Source organism: Stigmatopora argus, chromosome 8 (assembly GCF_051989625.1).
Source record: "Stigmatopora argus isolate UIUO_Sarg chromosome 8, RoL_Sarg_1.0, whole genome shotgun sequence".
Lineage (NCBI taxonomy): Eukaryota > Metazoa > Chordata > Actinopteri > Syngnathiformes > Syngnathidae > Stigmatopora > Stigmatopora argus.
In genome coordinates, this window is record NC_135394.1 from 10,447,141 (window position 1) to 10,466,081 (window position 18,941).

The 18,941-nt window shown below is 36.7% G+C and overlaps 2 protein-coding genes across 2 annotated transcripts in view; one reads left to right on the forward strand and one right to left on the reverse strand.

Moving 5' to 3' along the window:
- Positions 1-3,458, reverse strand: part of elavl4 (ELAV like neuron-specific RNA binding protein 4) — an 81,871-nt gene extending 78,413 nt beyond the window's left edge. The window contains exon 1 of the mRNA XM_077607314.1: positions 3,037-3,458. The gene's annotated coding sequence lies outside the window, so the exon portion shown is untranslated. The remainder of the gene's footprint in view (positions 1-3,036) is intronic.
- Positions 2,905-18,941, forward strand: part of agbl4 (AGBL carboxypeptidase 4) — a 212,241-nt gene continuing 196,204 nt past the window's right edge. Inside the window, exons 1-3 of the mRNA XM_077607305.1 lie at positions 2,905-3,012; positions 4,864-4,986; positions 14,534-14,658. Coding sequence (XP_077463431.1) covers positions 2,967-3,012; positions 4,864-4,986; positions 14,534-14,658 — 294 coding nt within the window. The 5' untranslated portion in view covers positions 2,905-2,966. The remainder of the gene's footprint in view (positions 3,013-4,863; positions 4,987-14,533; positions 14,659-18,941) is intronic.

The window sequence follows — 18,941 nt, forward strand, 5'->3', positions numbered from 1 at the left end:
CTTGCGGCCACTTGTGTCTCGCATTGATTTTTGCATGACTACCTCATTCACTAATGATCGGCTTAACGTAGACACATGAACAACCTATTGATACAAAAATCCAAGAAACTCACTGAGTGCAGCACCAGGTTGAATTCAGACAAAAGCACATGATTTGAAAATGGAAGCAAAATGTTCCTAAAATATATTTGTATTTTTTTCTCAGTAAAAAAGTATTTGGGATTAAATTGTCACTTTGTATGGAACCGATTTAGATGAAATGATATTGTAGCGTTTCAAATAGTTTATAATTTTTTACTTTAAAAAAATCACGAGTAGTCAGCAGAACTTGTAAATTTGTAAAAGCAATTACACAAACTATAATCTCTGAAATACTGTTTAGCAGAAGCAATTCTTCATCATTTATTTAGTTAATTGAAATAGTTTTCTAATGTGCATTCACTGTTAACTACAAGGCCGAGGTTTGCAACATATTCATTTGTATTCTACTTGAATATTGTTCTAACATTCTCTCAATAGGAAATTACCCATATTTTATATTGTTTGGCCTTGCTAGAGGTCTGCACAATACAGCATATTGTTGTTCATTTAGATTTTTTTTTAAAGATGGATTCAGAACCCTAAAAAAAATTAACACCAATGACACAACACCTATTTGAAGAGTGCAAAAATGTAAAAAAAAACAACTAAACAAAGCCACTGATTTTCTTAATTGGAGTCAAAAATAATAAATCAACTTTAAACTTTCAGAAAGAAAGTGAATGGGAAAAAATAGTATCCCAGGGTGCTTTTTGACATACTCTAAACAAGAAAGTGATAGTGTATTGTATCCGCCACTTGCAAAAGAGACAAAAATAGCCACATTTCATGTTACTGTAGCTTCAACTATTTCACCAAGACAGGGATGCCTGCAAACATGTGAATACACACATCAGCAGTCGCATGTAAAAGTACAATCTCCTGAGAGACAATTAAAATGTGAGAGACCACGGAGCAGACCACGCTTCTCTTTAAAGCGATTGTGTATCTTAATGATGAATGTATGCAGTAAATTATTCTATGCACTATGCAGAAATCTTGACTAGGAAATGTTGCATTCAAAGTGTACCTTGTGCAGAAAGCTTTATTTATGACATTTATATTTTTCTTCCTGACAAGGAGTTTGTTTTCATCAGCGTGAATTTGTCCATTAATTTTATTTGTTTGTCTGAAATAAGGATTTTGAACTAATTAAGAGTGGGCGATAAAGCCTAAAAATAACATCTCTGATTTTTTCACCAAAAACTTGATTCATAATATTTCTTTTCTAACCCCCTAACATTTTAAGCAGACACTAAGAACAAACGAAAGACAAGTTCAACCCTTTTCGGGTGCTAGTTAAACTCATTGCCTGCCATCCAATCAATTTTGTTGGGGAGGACGGTTGGTTTAATGGTTATTAAAGATTTGCAAACACAAGTAACACTAAGAAGTTTTAATACTTCTTAGTGTTACTTGTGTGGAATGTTATGCAAAGCCATATACAGAATACTGTGTACCCCAAAATGATTTTCTGCCTTGATATTAGACTGGAGTCAAGAGTTACCTTATCTGCTACAGACAAGCCAGGATATTATGGTAAACTCAAGCACCCTGATGTTTCCCTGTTATTCGATAAGAGCAGAGAAAAAGAGAAACATGCAGCATATCTAATGTATTCTCCTCATGTTCCATAATTCAATTTCAATCTCCCTCTTGTGAAATGAGTGACTGTGCCACCGTAGAGCCCTTTAATTGGCACGGTGTTAAAAACAATGACATAGCATAGAGGGCAGTCATTCAATCCTTCATTTTTTTTAAAATAGAATTTTTCACGGCAGCTCAGTATTCTCATTCTGTCATCTGAGAAGTAATCAGTCTGACCTATCTGCGCAGTGGCTTGTTGACGCAGGTCATCAAATACAACATACACACATATGCACACACAAACTGAAATATCATAGCCCTCTTTGTGGTTTTATTCATTTGGTCTAGTCACACAAGCTGAAAATTAGCCACTGCCTGTGTGCTAGTTTGCTGCGGGAGTTGTATGCCTGCTCATTTGATGTACTTAATCAGGTGCAGCCTTTGTAATGGGAAAGGAATAGGACCAGGCCTGATTGGCCTTGATGACATCTATGCACCAATTGCCTAGAAAACCACCAGCTTTAATCAATTTGCAGGATGACTCAGAATCAGTGGATGTGGCTTGCAGTGATTGGCTTTCTTTGAAAGTACATTACCTGGAACCATGAAAAATGTAGGTGCGGCTGAAATAAAATGGAGGTAGGACCAGTATCATGAATCTAAGAGAATTGCACTGCAAGGAAAGCCTACTAACTAGAAATGTCCAGAAATGATTAAAAGCCTTAAATGCCATATTGATAGCAACACAAGTGACATCCATTCATCAATACTACTAGCTACTAACACAGTGAGATGATACACAACCCTTCCCACACCTTTTACTGTCAACAAGAGGAATAAAACCTGAGCAACAAGATGTTCATGGTGCCAGGTGTTGATTTGAGACACGAGAACAATCATTTAGTCAGTTTAAACATAAATAATATATATTTAATATGTAGCATATTGAAATATACCTTACCTGAATGATGTCTTTCTCTGAGTATTTTCCCCCTATAGCAATTTTGTGCCCCTTCCACTAGAAGGCCCCAAAGCCAACTGCCTCATATGATGTTCACATATGTGGACACATTGAATGCCAGGTTTTATAGAAGCTTTTTCTTTTTAAATATTAATATAGTATTTAGTAATTTGCCATGTAAAGGGTTAAATTATTTTTGCATGATATCATGTCATCTTCAATGGAAGAAAGCCAAGTTTAGAGTGTGCCCATTGAGTGCTTCGTATTGCAAGCTCCTCCCCTTGCCTCTTACCCCGTTGCCGTGGCAACAAAGAGAGCGCGTCTGCTGTTCTGTGCAAGAATGGAAAGGAAGATGGAGGAGAACCAAGGGAAAGACGCCGAGCCTGGTGTGTAAATATTAGTCTCCTTACCTACTTAGCTCGCTCATCGGGACTGTTTTCCAAAACGACGGTCTCGGAGCAACCACGATCCACGATCCACGATCCACGATCCAAGATCCACGATCCACGACCCACGACGCGTTCCCTCTCGGCGTGCTTTAAACATTAGCTTAGGCTAGCAGGTGTGCGGATGTAAACAGGAGTGATGTCACCTGCATGCTGGAAACTAGCTTTGCTGCAACTCTCGCATGCTTCAACGAAGTTAGGCAAAACATTTGGGAATATTTTAGATTTTGAATAGATGTCCGATTTAAGGGATCCGGTTTATTAATCCTGGAAGAGTTCTAGCTAGGTTAGCTGATATCTTAATTAGCTCTGCGTTGCAGGTGCGGCGTTGCTGGTCAAATTTGGTGACCTCACGCCAGAGAAGTGCAAGATTACACGTGTCTCCCCTTCGCGTTATCATTGGTCATTAACTAGAACACTTCTCAGTAGCCTATATGAGCAACTTTCCCACAATTCCTCTTTGAAAAGATGAGGCCTGGTTAATTATGTAGTTATTTTAAAATCACAACAAAATGTTAGTTGTTGACACTACCTGTCAGAAGCTGTATTGATTTCAAAAACACCCCCCCACACACAGACGGTGTATATCTATATAGATATATCTATATATCTAATGTTGCTTTAATATATATATATATATATATATATATATATGTATATGTATATATATATATATGTATATATATGTTTATGTATGTGTATATATATATATATATATGTATACATATATATATATATATATATATATATATATATATGTATACATATGCATACATACATATATATGTATACATATGTATATATATGTATACATATGTATATATATGTATATATATATATGTATACATATGTATATATGTATACATATGTATATATGTATACATATGTATATATATGTATATATACATATACATGCATATGTATATATATATGTATATATACATATACATATATATGTATGTGTGTATATATATACACATATACATATATATATATATGTGTATACATATATACACATATATATATATATATATATATATATATATATATATACATATGTGTATATATATGTATATATATATATATATATATATATATATATATATATATATATATATATATATATATATACATATGTGTATATATATGTATATATATACATATACATATATGTGTATATGTATATATATGTATATATATACATATACATATATGTGTATATGTATATATGTATATATGTATATCTATATCTATCTATCTATCTATCTATATCTATCTATCTATATCTATATCTATATCTATATATATATATATATATATATATATATATATATATATATATATATATATATATATATATATATATATATATATATAAAATTTGTTTATTTATTTGTGGGTTCTCTCCGGGTACTCTGATTTCCTTCCACATTCAAAAAACATCCATCCAACATTTCTACATATGTGAAAGAATTTCAACATGTTGCTTTAAAAACAATTAAACAAATTCTGTTGTTTTGGAGTAATTTATTAACAGTATAGTGTAATAGACTTTAAATGTACTTGAACTCAGATGGTCTTTTAGGAGGGTTATATAGGTATTGCATCACTTTAAAAATCTTGAAGTCTAACCCAAGTCCACTGATTCTCATTTCAGAAATATTTATAAACCAAAAATAAAATTAAAACTACATTTTAATACCTTGCCTTTTTGATAAAATGTACCTAAAGTCATATTTTGTGCATCATATTATAGTGGAGTGATACCTTTCTTCAATAATAAATGTGTAGGCATGGAAGCTGGAGGTGAGGAAGCCTTGGTGGGAAATGTCAACAAGCTAACAGTGAGCCCACCGGGGTACTCAGGATCTCCACGAAAGGGACATCTTGTTTTTGATGCTTGCTTTGAGAGTGGTGAGTAGCAGTTACACTATAGTACCGTACACTACTCATTCGTATGTTAGTCATATTATGTTTATAAATTAATAGAATATGAAAGAATTTGACATTATATTATAATCAAGGCTGATTTAATGTGACTTAATTGTTAATTTGTTGTTAACTGAGTAAACTAACTGCTAATGCTGACCTTGACCTATAACATATGCTTGGATGTCGTGTTATTGTTTTAACCTGTTACAGTCATAACTTTTTACAGTTAGGAGAGCTTCAAAATGGTTATTCATATTAATACTTGGTCAAGGTTTTATACTTGCAATAGTTTCACTCTGCGATGCATTGATTTAATTTCAGTTTTTTCTCCATTGAAAAATATGTGAAATCTTAATGGACTGTGTTGGATCTGTGCAGTTCCAAAGCAATAGTAAATATTGCAGCATCATGTTTAATGATATAGCTGAGAAAACAAAGGACTATATCATATATAATATACGTTCTACAAGCCTGTACTACATAGGGTGGTGGAACAACCATTACATGCTCACCTAATACATTTCACTGTAGATCTCAAATGTTTGCCTCCGTGAATTGGCTGCCTATTCAAATTTGAGCTGACAGTGAGGTCTTGATTTCATTTCCCCCCCAATTATTATTTGCATGTATTAACACAATCTCAACCTTGTGTCCCAGCCAACAAATTATTTTCATTAAATCTGTTGTGTATATATATAATGTACCAAATTATATCAGTATTTGAATTTTTCACTCCCAAGTTTTTCCCCATTTCCAATAATGACATTTCAGAGGATCTTAGACATTGATTCATGGGAATTGAGATCCCAAATTGAGATCAGCTAACATACATAACATCTCTGGCTCCGGATGCATCCCCTGAATGATTTATGCAATTGATATTAATATCTCTCCAGTAAATGCTAAAGTTAGAATGGGGGAGGGATTTATGTTTGCTCGCTCATATCAAATGAAAGGAGTAGCTTATGTTTTACTAACTTGATTTTGTATGTCTTTCTTTTGGCGCGTGTCTTGCTGTTCATGTTATGTTCCGGTGACCAGTGTTAACAACGCTGTTAATCGTACTATCGTATATGCATGAAATATAGATAATCATCTGTTGTTCATGTGTAGAAGAAATCCAGTCTGGGGAATCGTGACTGTTTAAGCATTTTGGAGGTTAAAATCACATTTTTGAGCATCAAGTGTCAAAACTATTTTATTTTGTAATCATGTTCACTAGGAGTGTGTATTGCCTCATATCTGGCAATACGATTCCTATCACGATTCACATGTTGCGATTTTATCCCAATACTACACTTTTCACTTACCAATTTTTGTACAGCACTTATGGAGATAAAAATACATTCATGTTGGTTTATAATCAGTTTTAGGGTTTCAATCTAGATTTAGACTTCAAAAGTAGGGTTTAAAGATAAGGTTTTGAAACTGGTGTCCAGGCTCTGCAATTTTTACCACCAGGCCCTTTGAAGCGATAAAGTTTTTTGATAGCAAACATATGATAATCAGAACTGCAGTGTTCAACTTGGCAACATTTTGCGTTACGTACTACCCAACATACAAACGGAGATTTGCTGGTGCAGATTGATATTTATGCCGTATTACATTTAAGAAAATGCAAAGTCGCAAATAAACTTTGTTAAGCTGCAAATTTAAAGTCATTGTTTAGTGGGTATTATTTCACAATGCACAGATTCCTTGAAGTGATATGAAAACCTTAATTATTTTTAGAATGAAGTCTAAAATGACATTCTTATCTTCACTTGTCACATTTGTTTCGTTGTACTCTCAAACTGTTTACATTCTCGTCTAAGTCGCAAATTCTTTTGTGAATGCGTCCTCTCGATGTTGCTGACTAAAGTGCCATCTGTTTCAACAAAGGATGACACTGACAGAGCAGGGTTATTGTTTTCCTGCACCTCTGGACTTTGCAGATGTAATTAAACACTCGCTGATTAGTCTGACTGCAGCACGCTGTCAGTGACTTGTTTGTTCAAACAAATTCCCGAGGGGTGACAAATGTTTAATGGGGCCCATTGATAGGGACCTTCCATCGACTCATCTGCTTTTACAATCGATTCACTTGATAGAACCTAACTTATACGGCCGAATAGGGAACAGGTAGGCACACGCTAATCTTTTTATGCTGCGCTTCAATAACGAGTCCAAGCCTTTTGAGACTCTCAAAATAGATTTACTTGTCTAAGTTGCAAACCTGTGTAATAGCACGCTTTGAGTCACAGATTGAGAACATTCAAGAAAACAATGTATTGAACACATTCACACCCAAAGAATAATGGATTCGGTCATGGACCATGATCTATCCCGGCTTCAAATGTGGTTAAAATCGACTAATGTTCAAAATGCTACTGGTAGTTGACAGATAGGAACACATTCACTGTGTTTAGAAACAGTATTCTCATTTTAAACAGCTTGGTTTTTGGAGTGGGGGTGGTTGTTCCTGTCATACACGCAGCTTGGTGCACATTAATATTTATAATTTACATGCCAATCATTTGTCACTCATTTATTGAACTCTCTCAATCGACACCCACTACAAGAGATAAAAAAATGGCACTCCTAATCTCCCTTGTGTCTGAATCGCATATGTTCATGTAAAAATAAATTATCCAGTTGCAGCACCTACACGTCTACTTTAGGAATTTTACTGTTTAATACTCAGAGTAAAACGGTAGTGTATTTGGTTTTTTTTTTGGAATGTGGGAGGAAACCGGAGAACCTGGAAGAAACCCACACAGGCCTGGTGAGAACATGCAAAGTCCACACAGGAGGACCGACGTGGGGTTGAACCCAGAACCCCAGAATTGCTAGGCTGACGTACTAACCACTCAGCTGCTGGGCCGCCATTTTTTTCAATTGAGGCAAAATTTGTTTTTGTATTTCACTTGTGTGTAAATAAGGCTTACTTTTTTTGGCATATGTTTCGGTAAGATGAGAAGAAATCCAAAATAATGGCAAATGCTATAGTACAATAATCCTTCCTGACATTCCGACCCATTTTAGTGTGCCATGCCTAATCATTAAGTGAACACATTGGCTCTGTGGAGCTCAGAGGCCTCATCTGCCAGAAGGAAGCACAAACAACCGTTATGTTATGTAAGTTAATTGTTGATGACACCGATAGTAGCAACACATTGCAGACCAAGCGAGACCCTCATCTTTGCAAATGTCAGCAAATGTTACCAGTCAGTTTTTCAAATAGATATTTCTAGCAATCAAAGAAGATCATTAATTATAATGCATCCACATTTTTTTCTATAAAAGTTAAAAAGGTTGGGGGAAAATGGCGGAAATGCTTGTAGCTCTTATAACGATACAATACAAAGTCATATTTTAATGCACGTATTCGATTCAATATTTTTTCTATCTCTACATTATGGATTTCTGACTATGATTGTAAAATATCTCGTTGCTGTGTCTGATGATGAACATCTAAATTGAATTATCATAATCTACATCCGTCTGTAGAAAAAGTAATTAGTCTATCATTGCTTGGATTTGGTTTTATGGTATATTTTATTTAAGAACAAATTAATAATAAAGTTTGAGTTGGTGGCGTGTCTACGGATATGTCCTCTTCCTAAAAACAAGTCTGTGGCGGCCCGAATGGTCTGAGGGGCTGACGGTGTTCCATCCGCCGCGCTCCATTGGGGGCACGTGTTGTGGTCGCACCACGTCATTTGGCGGGGGCATCGATTTTAGGGAATAAGATGACTGTGTTTCAAACTGTTGTCATGCCAACTACATTTATTCATTTGAATTTGATAGAACACATTGCAAGTATTATCTTTTACCGATGTGCAATGATACCCATGGAGACATCGAGTTAAGCTTGAGAAATGATTCTGAAACTGACTGACTTTTCATAATTCCTCCAGCTGTATTGTGATACCGTATAATTTTTGGACCATGATTACTCACTTTTCTGTCGTGTTTTTTTACAAAATTTTCAATATGTCACATTTTCTGTTCTGTTCTTTATTTTTTCACTCTTTCTTTTTTCCCCTATTGTTTATTGGCCAGTGATTTCTTGCTTCTCTTGTTTCGCTTGCTGCATCAGTTCCCAGTGTTCCTGAACTCATTACAGAGCAATCAGCCCCAGGCATTGAGGTGTGCACCCAGAGGGAGCAATAACTGTAAATAAACACTACTGCAGGTTCTCCGATAACATGTTAGCCAGATGATAACAGGTCTTCTATGTAAGCCTGTTGACCTTCTTCTTGCCTTGGGCTTGCCAAGGACTCCACAAGTCTGTTCACTTTTATTTTTAGGAAGGACTACCAAGTTGGCCATTGGTTGCATTCCCCCCCTTCTTGCTACTGTCACAATGAAATTTCCCGAATACGGGATGAATAAAGTTATCCAATCCAATCCAATCCAAAAGAGGATGTGCTTTTACCAAGGTACTGCAGAGAAAAAGAAAATGTTTATAGGGGGTGACTCTTAGGGAAAAAAAGCATACCAATGCGTAGATACACCTTAACAGCATGCCTCTCTTTGGCCCCTTAGGTTAAACTTTAATTACCTTGTCAAATGATGGCTTGAAACAAATTAGTTAGCACAAACTTAGTGCTAACTCACCATTTTGAGCCTGCAAAACAGATGAAAGAGAGCAGTTTCTCCTGCATGAATGCATGGTGGTTGACAGTCGCAGGGGCAGACCTGTAGGGCTAAGGCACCATCTGGATGAGATTGATAACACAATTAAGCCATTACCAAGATGAGCGCATCACTATGACCCATTACTACACCGACCACTTCAGATGGATCACACCAGTCTAGCTGTAAGGCCTTTTTGAAGGGAAAAAAATACAATTATAAAAGACTAGCTTGGAAATTGCGCTCTCTTCAGAATGTGAAGGCAGGCCTGTACATCATCAGATATGTGAGGGTTGCCTGCATATCTCACTGCTTTCCTCGGGCCCAGCTTTCTTCATCTATTTTGAAACGAGAAGCTCATTGGAGCATGGGTGGACTCATAGCAAAATGACTTTCTTGCTATTGTCCCATCTTATCATGCTCTTCCTGATTTTGCTGCATACTGCATTATGATTCGTGAAATATTTTTCACATTTGCAAACACTCATATTATGTATGTGGCTGAAGGATAGGTCATATAAGAGTCTCTTTTACATTTAAATGACAGTGCTTCTCTTAATCCTTCATATCTTGTTGGCTCAATAATATTCAAATCAGATTGCAATTATTTCCTTCAAAACACAAATTTAATCCAAGTCCTATGAACTATGTGCCAAATTTGATGGATAGTATGTGTAAGAATTGTATGTTTTAGGAGTGTTTTACAAGACTTTCATTTAATTAAAAAACTCACAACAAAGAAAAAACATTCAAGGGTGACCAAAGTCAATTAAGATAGGCTCTGTTTTCTGTTTCCGTTTGACCCTAGTTAATGTTTTGTGGCTTGTTAGCTCAATTTCTCCCTAGTAGGCAACCCTACTAAAAATAGCCCTTAAGAAATAGCATAAATCGCACCCCTTAAGACTACTGCATTTATTTTTTTATTTAATTCCACAAATGCAATAGTAAATGATAGTCCGATACATACAATGTATTTGTGCAAGAATTGTCTACAAGCATCACTGAAATAAGTGTGCTTTTAGAAGTTCTTTCCACAATCATTGTACATATTTTTGGCATGTGGTACTCAAAAGCTGTAATATAATTGAGTATATCTAATAGGCAGTTAGTTTGTAAAGAAACTTGGAAGGTGACCTCTTTAATCTCCCCTGCAGATGAAGTGATAAGGCATCAAGGGAGAAGGCAGGCTTTAAGAAATCATGAGGCGGGAGATGGATGTTGCCTCAGTGACAACTTGCCTTCAGATGAGCAGGCAAGAGAGAAAGAGACAGACAGAAGGCGAAAAAACAGCCGTTTAGCTCCAGGACTAAACTAAACCTCGACACTAAGGCTGCTGGCTGGAATCAATTCTGTCTTTATCAGCCCCCTTCGTCTGTGTCCAGGAGTCCTGCCCACACAGCAAAGGAGCTGAAGGCAGGAACGGATATGTTTTCCGATAATAAAATTGAACACAGCAAAAATGGGTTTAAAAGGTGCCTGGCTACAGTCCCTCAGCAGTACAACACTCTTTTAATCTCAAGCCTGCTGTTTAGACAGGTTTGGTCTTGTTTGTGCCAGGTCAACTTAAGTGTTCACCCATTCGTATACTGTCCACTACAGTATGTTGTTAACCTATAATGCAAATACAAATACATTCACTGGCTATTTTATGGTCAACACAAACCAGTTAGCTGCCCGAATGGGTTGTCAATTGTATAACAAAATAACCGATCCAGGACATGACAGGTTACATTCCTACTGAGGAGGTAACACTGTATCCACAAAGTCCATTTCATTTGGAAACAACTGCCTATTACCACTGTAATGGCTGGCCCTCTGAGTGAGTTCTTGCTCAGGCCTTGGGCATGTGGGAATACCGTTGCTGTGTGATGATCCATCTGCATGGCAGAAAGCATCCATCCAGTGAATGGCTACAGGCTGCAGGCCGGCCCATTGTGTGGGCTGAGCACTGTGACTGCTCCCTCTTGTACCTCCGTAATGGGATTACATTAGCCAGGTTCTTCTGCTCCCACTCGAGATGAATTTCTCTCTCATATTAACACAAACACATGTGCGCTCCCATAGCGTGTAAGTTCTATTTTGCAGTCTATCTACATGTATGTTCCTCTTAATTTTTACATCTAATGACTTGCATATCAAAATGAGCTTTAATTGACCATCAATTTGTTGTTTTTCTCTCTTTCTCTCTGAAGTCCATCAACAAGACATAAAAGCTAATCAACCAAGAAAATAATTACATATATATATTATATATATATATATATATATATATATATATATATATATATATATATATATATATATATATATATATATATATATATATATATATATATATATATATATAATTATTTTCTTGGTTGATTAGCTTTTATGTCTTGTTGATGGACTTCAAAATGACATAAATACTATCTCTCTTTTGCGCTAAAGCTTTTAAGCGCTGCTGTTTTGGTCATATGAAAGTTGTGGAAAGATGTTATGAGGACCTTTATTATCTGGGTTTAGGGGCCCCGGCCCTATTGTTCGCCCCAGGCCCCCATCTGATTTGTTCCGCCGCTGATGGCATTGATTTAAAGAGTCAGACCACTAGCTTGCCAAAGTGTTTGAATGTGGAGGTAGCCACCATAAAATTAAAAGAGGGATCAATGGTGTGTCATATCCTTGCTGCTTCATGGCCTCAATGTGTAATTCGGACTTTGAGGCTGCAACCATCTCTCATGTCAGGCCCTCCAGCTCTGGACTCAATAACCCAGCCGCTCATGGCGGCTGTCTAGAGATACTCTATACTAATGTGTTCAGAAGCAGAAAGAAAAAGATGTATATTAGGTTTCAAGACTGTAGGACCACCCTTGCAGATTCAATTGCACAGGCAATTGATAGATGTTGAACCGTTTGATATGTTCTTATTAGCAATGCATTGCGACAAGTTGGAGAGGGTATGCCTTTCAAATACAAGCCAGTTTTACAAGACAACATTAACCACACTGTGTAGTACAAGCTACATTTTCAAGCTTTCAGTTTATCTAAGTACAATTTGAATATTATTTTATGGTATTATATATAAAATCTTTCTCAATTTTTGAAATGTCTGGAGACCTTGCTCTGACAGATCATATTTGGTGATCTTTATCGACATGCTCCTATTGATTGTGTTTTGCAGTGTTCGCTGTATGAATTGCTATGAAAGTTGGTCGATGTGTGGACAAAGGCAGTGCGGTGGAGCATGGTTAATCTTATGACTTTAATTACCTTAAATTGTTTGGAATTGCATTGTCAACCAGCCAACCTCCCTTTGCTGACTCATTTTACTGTTGTAACAAGAGAAGGTACAATAACTAGTAAGGGGAAAGGCTGATCAATATCCTTATCTTAATATATTGTTTTGTTATTTTGTCTAACGGTCTTTGAGTGTTTAAAAAACAAACTATATATCGGTCCGTATTTAGCTGGCTGATACATCAATTTACCTCTTCTTCAAACTGTTTAGCTTTGTTTATACATGGAAGGTTAACTTCCAATGGATTCGACAAAGCAAAACAAATAAACAATTCTCAACTAACGGATCCACACAAATTGCATTTCCTTTAGCATTTAAAATCATTTATCGTGACATACTCGGTGCAGTCCCTTGTGCTAGTTTTTCACATTTATTTTAAATTACTCGTGTTTCCCAGTGTGTGGGGATAAATTGTTCTGATACTAAGGATGTTTTTCTTATTTTTATTTTGTATACATCAAGACATCCGTTCACCTTTCACTCTGTAACTTTATGTTCTCTTTTATTTTGTGTGCTGGAGAAGACCTTTAGATGCATTCATTTATGAAGTACATTAATTTTATATGTCAAAATACAAACCATAAGGCCACTCTCTGATTAGTCAAACATGCTGATGATATGGTGGTTGTTAAATGCTAAATTAAGGCACCAATTACTAATCTTTTGTACTTCTTGTGGAAGATGTAAGTGGATGAACTTCAAATGTGAATGGATTGGTATTTTTATATTTTTGATTGAATCGATATCTTATAATTTTGCAATGTTGATTTTTCTTTGCCATGTCTATTCTATACTAGTTTTATGAGAAAACCTATTTTGTTACCAAGGCTGGATTTGACTTCAAGTTTTTTGAGGTGGCCAGATGAGGTAAGCAACACATGGCAATTTGTCTCACTGGCAGGAATGAATATTGCTCTCAGTGGTAAGTGCTATTTTTAGCATGTGTTAAGGGCCAGAAAAATATGAATGTTGGACCACAAATCGCCCACAAGCTGGATGTTGGATATAGCTCTTTAAAGCCTTCACTTCACAAGAGTAATACGTTCCTATCTTACTTTTCCCTTAGATACGTTTGCATTTATTTTGACACAACTCATCAAATTTCATGTGCCACATGGGTATCTTCAACAGTCAGTATGTGCCCATGTTGCCTTAATATAAATCAGTCGGCACAGATGAAGCTTATATTTGAAAGGACTGTCATGTAGTCATCCACCATCCGGTCATGTTATTGACAGCTATGGGAATTAGAAGCAGGGAAATCGTTCCCATTGGATTAATTAGATCGTTCCTCCTTAGGATCTTTTTCATTGTTAAGTACGTATGTAATAAGTGCAATATTGTGAGTTGAAGGAGTTTGTGTCAGTTGTGCCCTCTGTGGAGGTTGTTTTGGTGTGACAAATGTGTCAATGCACCTACTTAGAATGTGGGAATAACATACATTTGTACATTGTTGTATTCAGAATTGTCTGTGAAAAAGGAACCAGTCAAAGTATATTTGAACATGTTTGTACATAAATTGAATGCCGTCATCTCTATTTGAATAAGGACTTTTGCGTTTTGCTAAATAAATGGGAAAATTGGATGTAGATAAAATTTTCCCCGCTCATCTAAACTCTTCTGCTTCTACAGGAAACCTTGGCCGTGTTGACTACATCAGTGAATTTGAGTTTGACCTCTTCATCCGGCCTGACACTTGCAATCCCCGGTTCCGTGTCTGGTTCAACTTTACCGTGGAGAACGTCCGAGAGACACAGGTCAGTGTTCTTTAATTTGAAATGATTCAGCTTTACGGGCAAAACAGACCTGGAAATTCACAGTGGACAAACACTACTTACTACTGTGCTTCATGTTGTGCCAATTTTACTTCCAACACAATATTATGTTCTACTAAATATACCTACTCTAACTGTTATTTTATTAAGATTCTATTAAACAGTAACATTGAAGGTAAACAAACACTTAATTATTTTCAATATTCTGAATCAAATTAAAAAAATATTGAATCAAGATCATCTAATATTTATTTTCATTATCCAATATGTTTAGGGAGTCAGCACTGGGAATCGCATCAGTAAATATATGAAGGGCCACATAATTTAATAAAAGCTAATTTAAAAATGAATTGTATTAACTGTCAAATAAGAGTTCCCAGCCAACATTTATCTGTAAGTTGTGTACAAAGCAACTTTTCCCTACTGAATTGAAGCAATCTTCCTTTTCCTGCATCACTTCTTGTCACAACGTTCAGGGGTGATTCTGCCACTGGCAAACAGTGAGTTCTGTGATTGGTGGATAGAGGTGGTCACATGGAAAAGATACACACTGTATGATGGCAGTTAACATGGGCATGGTTGGGAGTGCTACTTAAAAAGACATTGTAGAATGAGATAAGAAGGTAAAAGTGAAAACATTCGCAATAAATTCTTAATTTTAGAATATCCTTTTTCATGGATACTCATGTCAGGCCTAAACAAGATTAACAATCAGATAATACAAAGAAACAGTGCAAGCAACGGGGAAGCAGTGATTGAATGAGCGAGTGCAAGTGAAAATTAAATAGAGAGGAATACAGAAAAAAGGATAAATAAGGATGAATCCTCACCATGCCGTTGCGCCTGTCTTCCTGTGGAGTGTCCAACACGCCCTATCTGAGCCTATCAGGCCAATCAGCCCATCTCCCCGCAGTGCTGTAGTCAGCACTAATCACATTTTATGGCTCTGAGATGAATGGGAGGCCTCGTCTTGGAGCTGAATCGATCCCAGGGCTAGATAGGCCAGCCCTGGCAGCCTGTAGTTCAGGCCAACAGGATATTTGCTGCTGTGGCAAAATGACAGAAAGTGAGTGGGAAGATGGGGAAGCAAATGGCTCGGGAGTGAGGCACACATAAAAAGCTGTAATAATATTATTCATTTTCGTGCATACAAATACATGATCACATAATTGCGAATTCAACTGGCTGTTTGCATGTGACGGGCAGATGACATCCACTTAGTGTTTACGTGAGCTCTGGCCTATATTTGGATTTGCCTTTTTTAATCTGTCCAAACTCATTCAACCACATATGAATAGAGTAATTTACATTTGACACTGTTGCATGTTTTTATTCATGTACATCGCATATGGCTTTCTCAGTTTAAAGGCCACAACATCCATAATTTTGTATAGATGTTCTAAATCTAAATGATAGTGTCATATGAATGGAAAAATCTTAACTGGAAAATTTGAAAAAGGATAACAGAATCAATATGTTAAACAACTAAGTTCAGTTATGTGAGGAAATGCTGTTCTATGGAGATATCAGCCTGGTTCCAGGGGAGAACCAGGCTGGTGGAGTGTTTCATCCAGCTAAGCCTTGCAAACTCTCAGCCTGAGCCAGGGGAATGGGGAACAGTAAAAGCCCGTGATATTGGAAGTGAGATGGCTATTTTGAAGGAATGTAAGCTGGTGAAACAGATTTGGTCTGCCTCAATCAGCTTAGAAGCTTTGTGGAAATTGGCTTCACCGTAGCGCTGGTTATGATGGATGGTTGGCTGGATGAATATCTCGTTTTTATGTCTTCTTTTTTGCATTTCTCAAACAACTTCAACACTATAAAAAACTCATACCTATTCTGGTCTTGTTCAATACCAGTGGTAAACATTGAGTTTTAGGACTAATATAGAGAAAAATAGGTTGTGTCCAATGATTTGGTTTAACCTTTTATAGTGCACACATTGAACTCAGACTAGCTCCGTTCCCCCCTCTTGGACCCGGTGGCCCCTATCCTGCACAAGTTTGCTCTTGCCTGCTTACAGTGCACTAACCTTGGTTCCAGCATAACTGAACCACAGTTTTCTTCTAGCCAATGGGAGGCCAGTGATGAGTGGGGAGATAGCCAATGGGAATGCAACTCTACTCCAACAATATAAACAAAACAAAAAAACAAATACAGGCAGTGTATTTATATTTCACAGGCCGTTCGATGTTGTTTCATAACTTGGATTTTTTCCCTATCTTTTTCCCATTGATGCTTTTCGCAATCTGAATAGTATATCATATGTAGAAACATTCATGAGTAGAGGTACCACATTTATGATGCTTGAAAATGTTCAACATTGGACTCTCTTTGAGGGACTGTTTTCTATCTATCAAACAGTCATTTGCATCCCAGCTAGGTTTGCTCCAAAAATATGTCAGGACTGATCACTGAGATCACTATACATTTTTTGTGGATCTAAGACCTTGATATTAAAATTGCTACCTTCTATTGGTTGCCCACAGGTCCATCAGATTTTCCATTGCCTCTTTGCTGGCTTAATTGTCTGCAGTATTATATTCTAGTCAATTTTCTTATTGCCTTGAATCTTCTTGGAATAAAGTAGATCGACGTCTCTCGCTGTCAATCACAGCCAATGTTTTAATCAACAGCAGCTTTTTCACTGCCAACTAGTGACCTTGGATAAGCACTATATCTAAATGAAACGTTCCCATTTTTGCTAGTTGTGAAAATTTCATATCTCATTAAAAAGGATTGCATGCCTGCATTTTCAGAAACTTTGCCAACTATTACTACATCATGCAAGACAGTGTCTGCTGACTTAATTCTTACAAAAGTTTATGTTCTAAGTCCAAAGTGATTGAACCTCAACTAGCAAGTTCCTGCTAGCATCATTGCGTTTCATCCTCTGCCTATGTTATGACCAGAAAGCGGTGAAAGAGTTGATATGACAGCCCATTGGGCAAGTTGATATGCCATTCCATTCTGCTGTAGGGGTGTGCTAAATGTCAGGCTCCGTGAAGGGTACGGCTGTGAGCTATTATCATTGGGGCCTTCAGGGAGCCATTCATAGAAGACAGGCAGTAAAACCTTGCACCGAGCACCTTCAACTCATATGATTTGTAAGCCTCACTTGTCCAGCGAAAGCACAGTACAGAACGGTTACTCACCATAACCAGAGGTGAGGATGAACTGGTGCAGACTATTCCATTTTGTATGTTCCATTCCCGATGGGCCACCATTGCTTTAATGCCGCAGACATAGTCCACTGAATATAATTTAACATCAGCGACATTGCACAGTCTGACACTCTCAATAAGTTAGATATTGATTAAGACATTGAGCAAGTAAAGCTTGCAAAACACTGACCAACAATCCTTTACCGTACTTAAGGCTGTGAATAACAGTATATACAGTAAGGCAACTCCCATGAATAAAAGAACACCTCACCGGGAAACGAAAATAAAGGTTCATATGGAGCTCACCCTTTTCAGACAGACAAACTGACTATTTTCCGAGAAGACTGAAGTGTGTCTGCCATTTTTTTTCTTTTGTTGTGAGTTCTGCAGAAACTTGGATCGGGGACAGAGGTCACTGTTGTACAGAGTTTTTTTTTTTACATTTCTAAAGTATTAGATTGAAGTCAAAACTCGGCTCCTAAATCAACTAACACGTAGGCTGAAGGAATCAGAGCAGTGTTTGAAATATGTGTAATGGTGTGATGATAATGGATTTTGGGAGCAGGTGCATTGTGACCTAGAATTGGGCATAATGTATTAATACAAATATTATGTAAAACAATAGTCTGTCATTTGTCTGAAATTGATTGTTGACACATTGTCCCTTTTGAATCAAGTAAGTAAAAAAATAGGGTAAGTGAAACACTAACCAGACGATGTGCTGTTGATAACTACAGGAATCGGAAGTTCAGACATCTGCTTTGTGATACTCTGTATTCGGAACTAGTCTTAAACAATGTATTGTTTTACTAATATTTTTTGTGCAGTACTTTCAAGTTGCATTATATTTTTCTTGCCGATAAAAAGAAAGCATGTTGACTTTCGTACCATACGGTGGACATCCTTACCTCATCTTGGCTTCATTGTCCTTAAGCAGGACATTTAACAGTAGGACCAGCACCAATTGTTGTACAACATTAAATGAATGTCTGCCCACCATTACTCTAGCCAAGCTGGCAACAAATGTAATGTAAGGTGGTTGATATCAGTGACTCATGTCGGAGGTCGTGAAGGTTCTTGAACTTTCAACTCTATGATTAC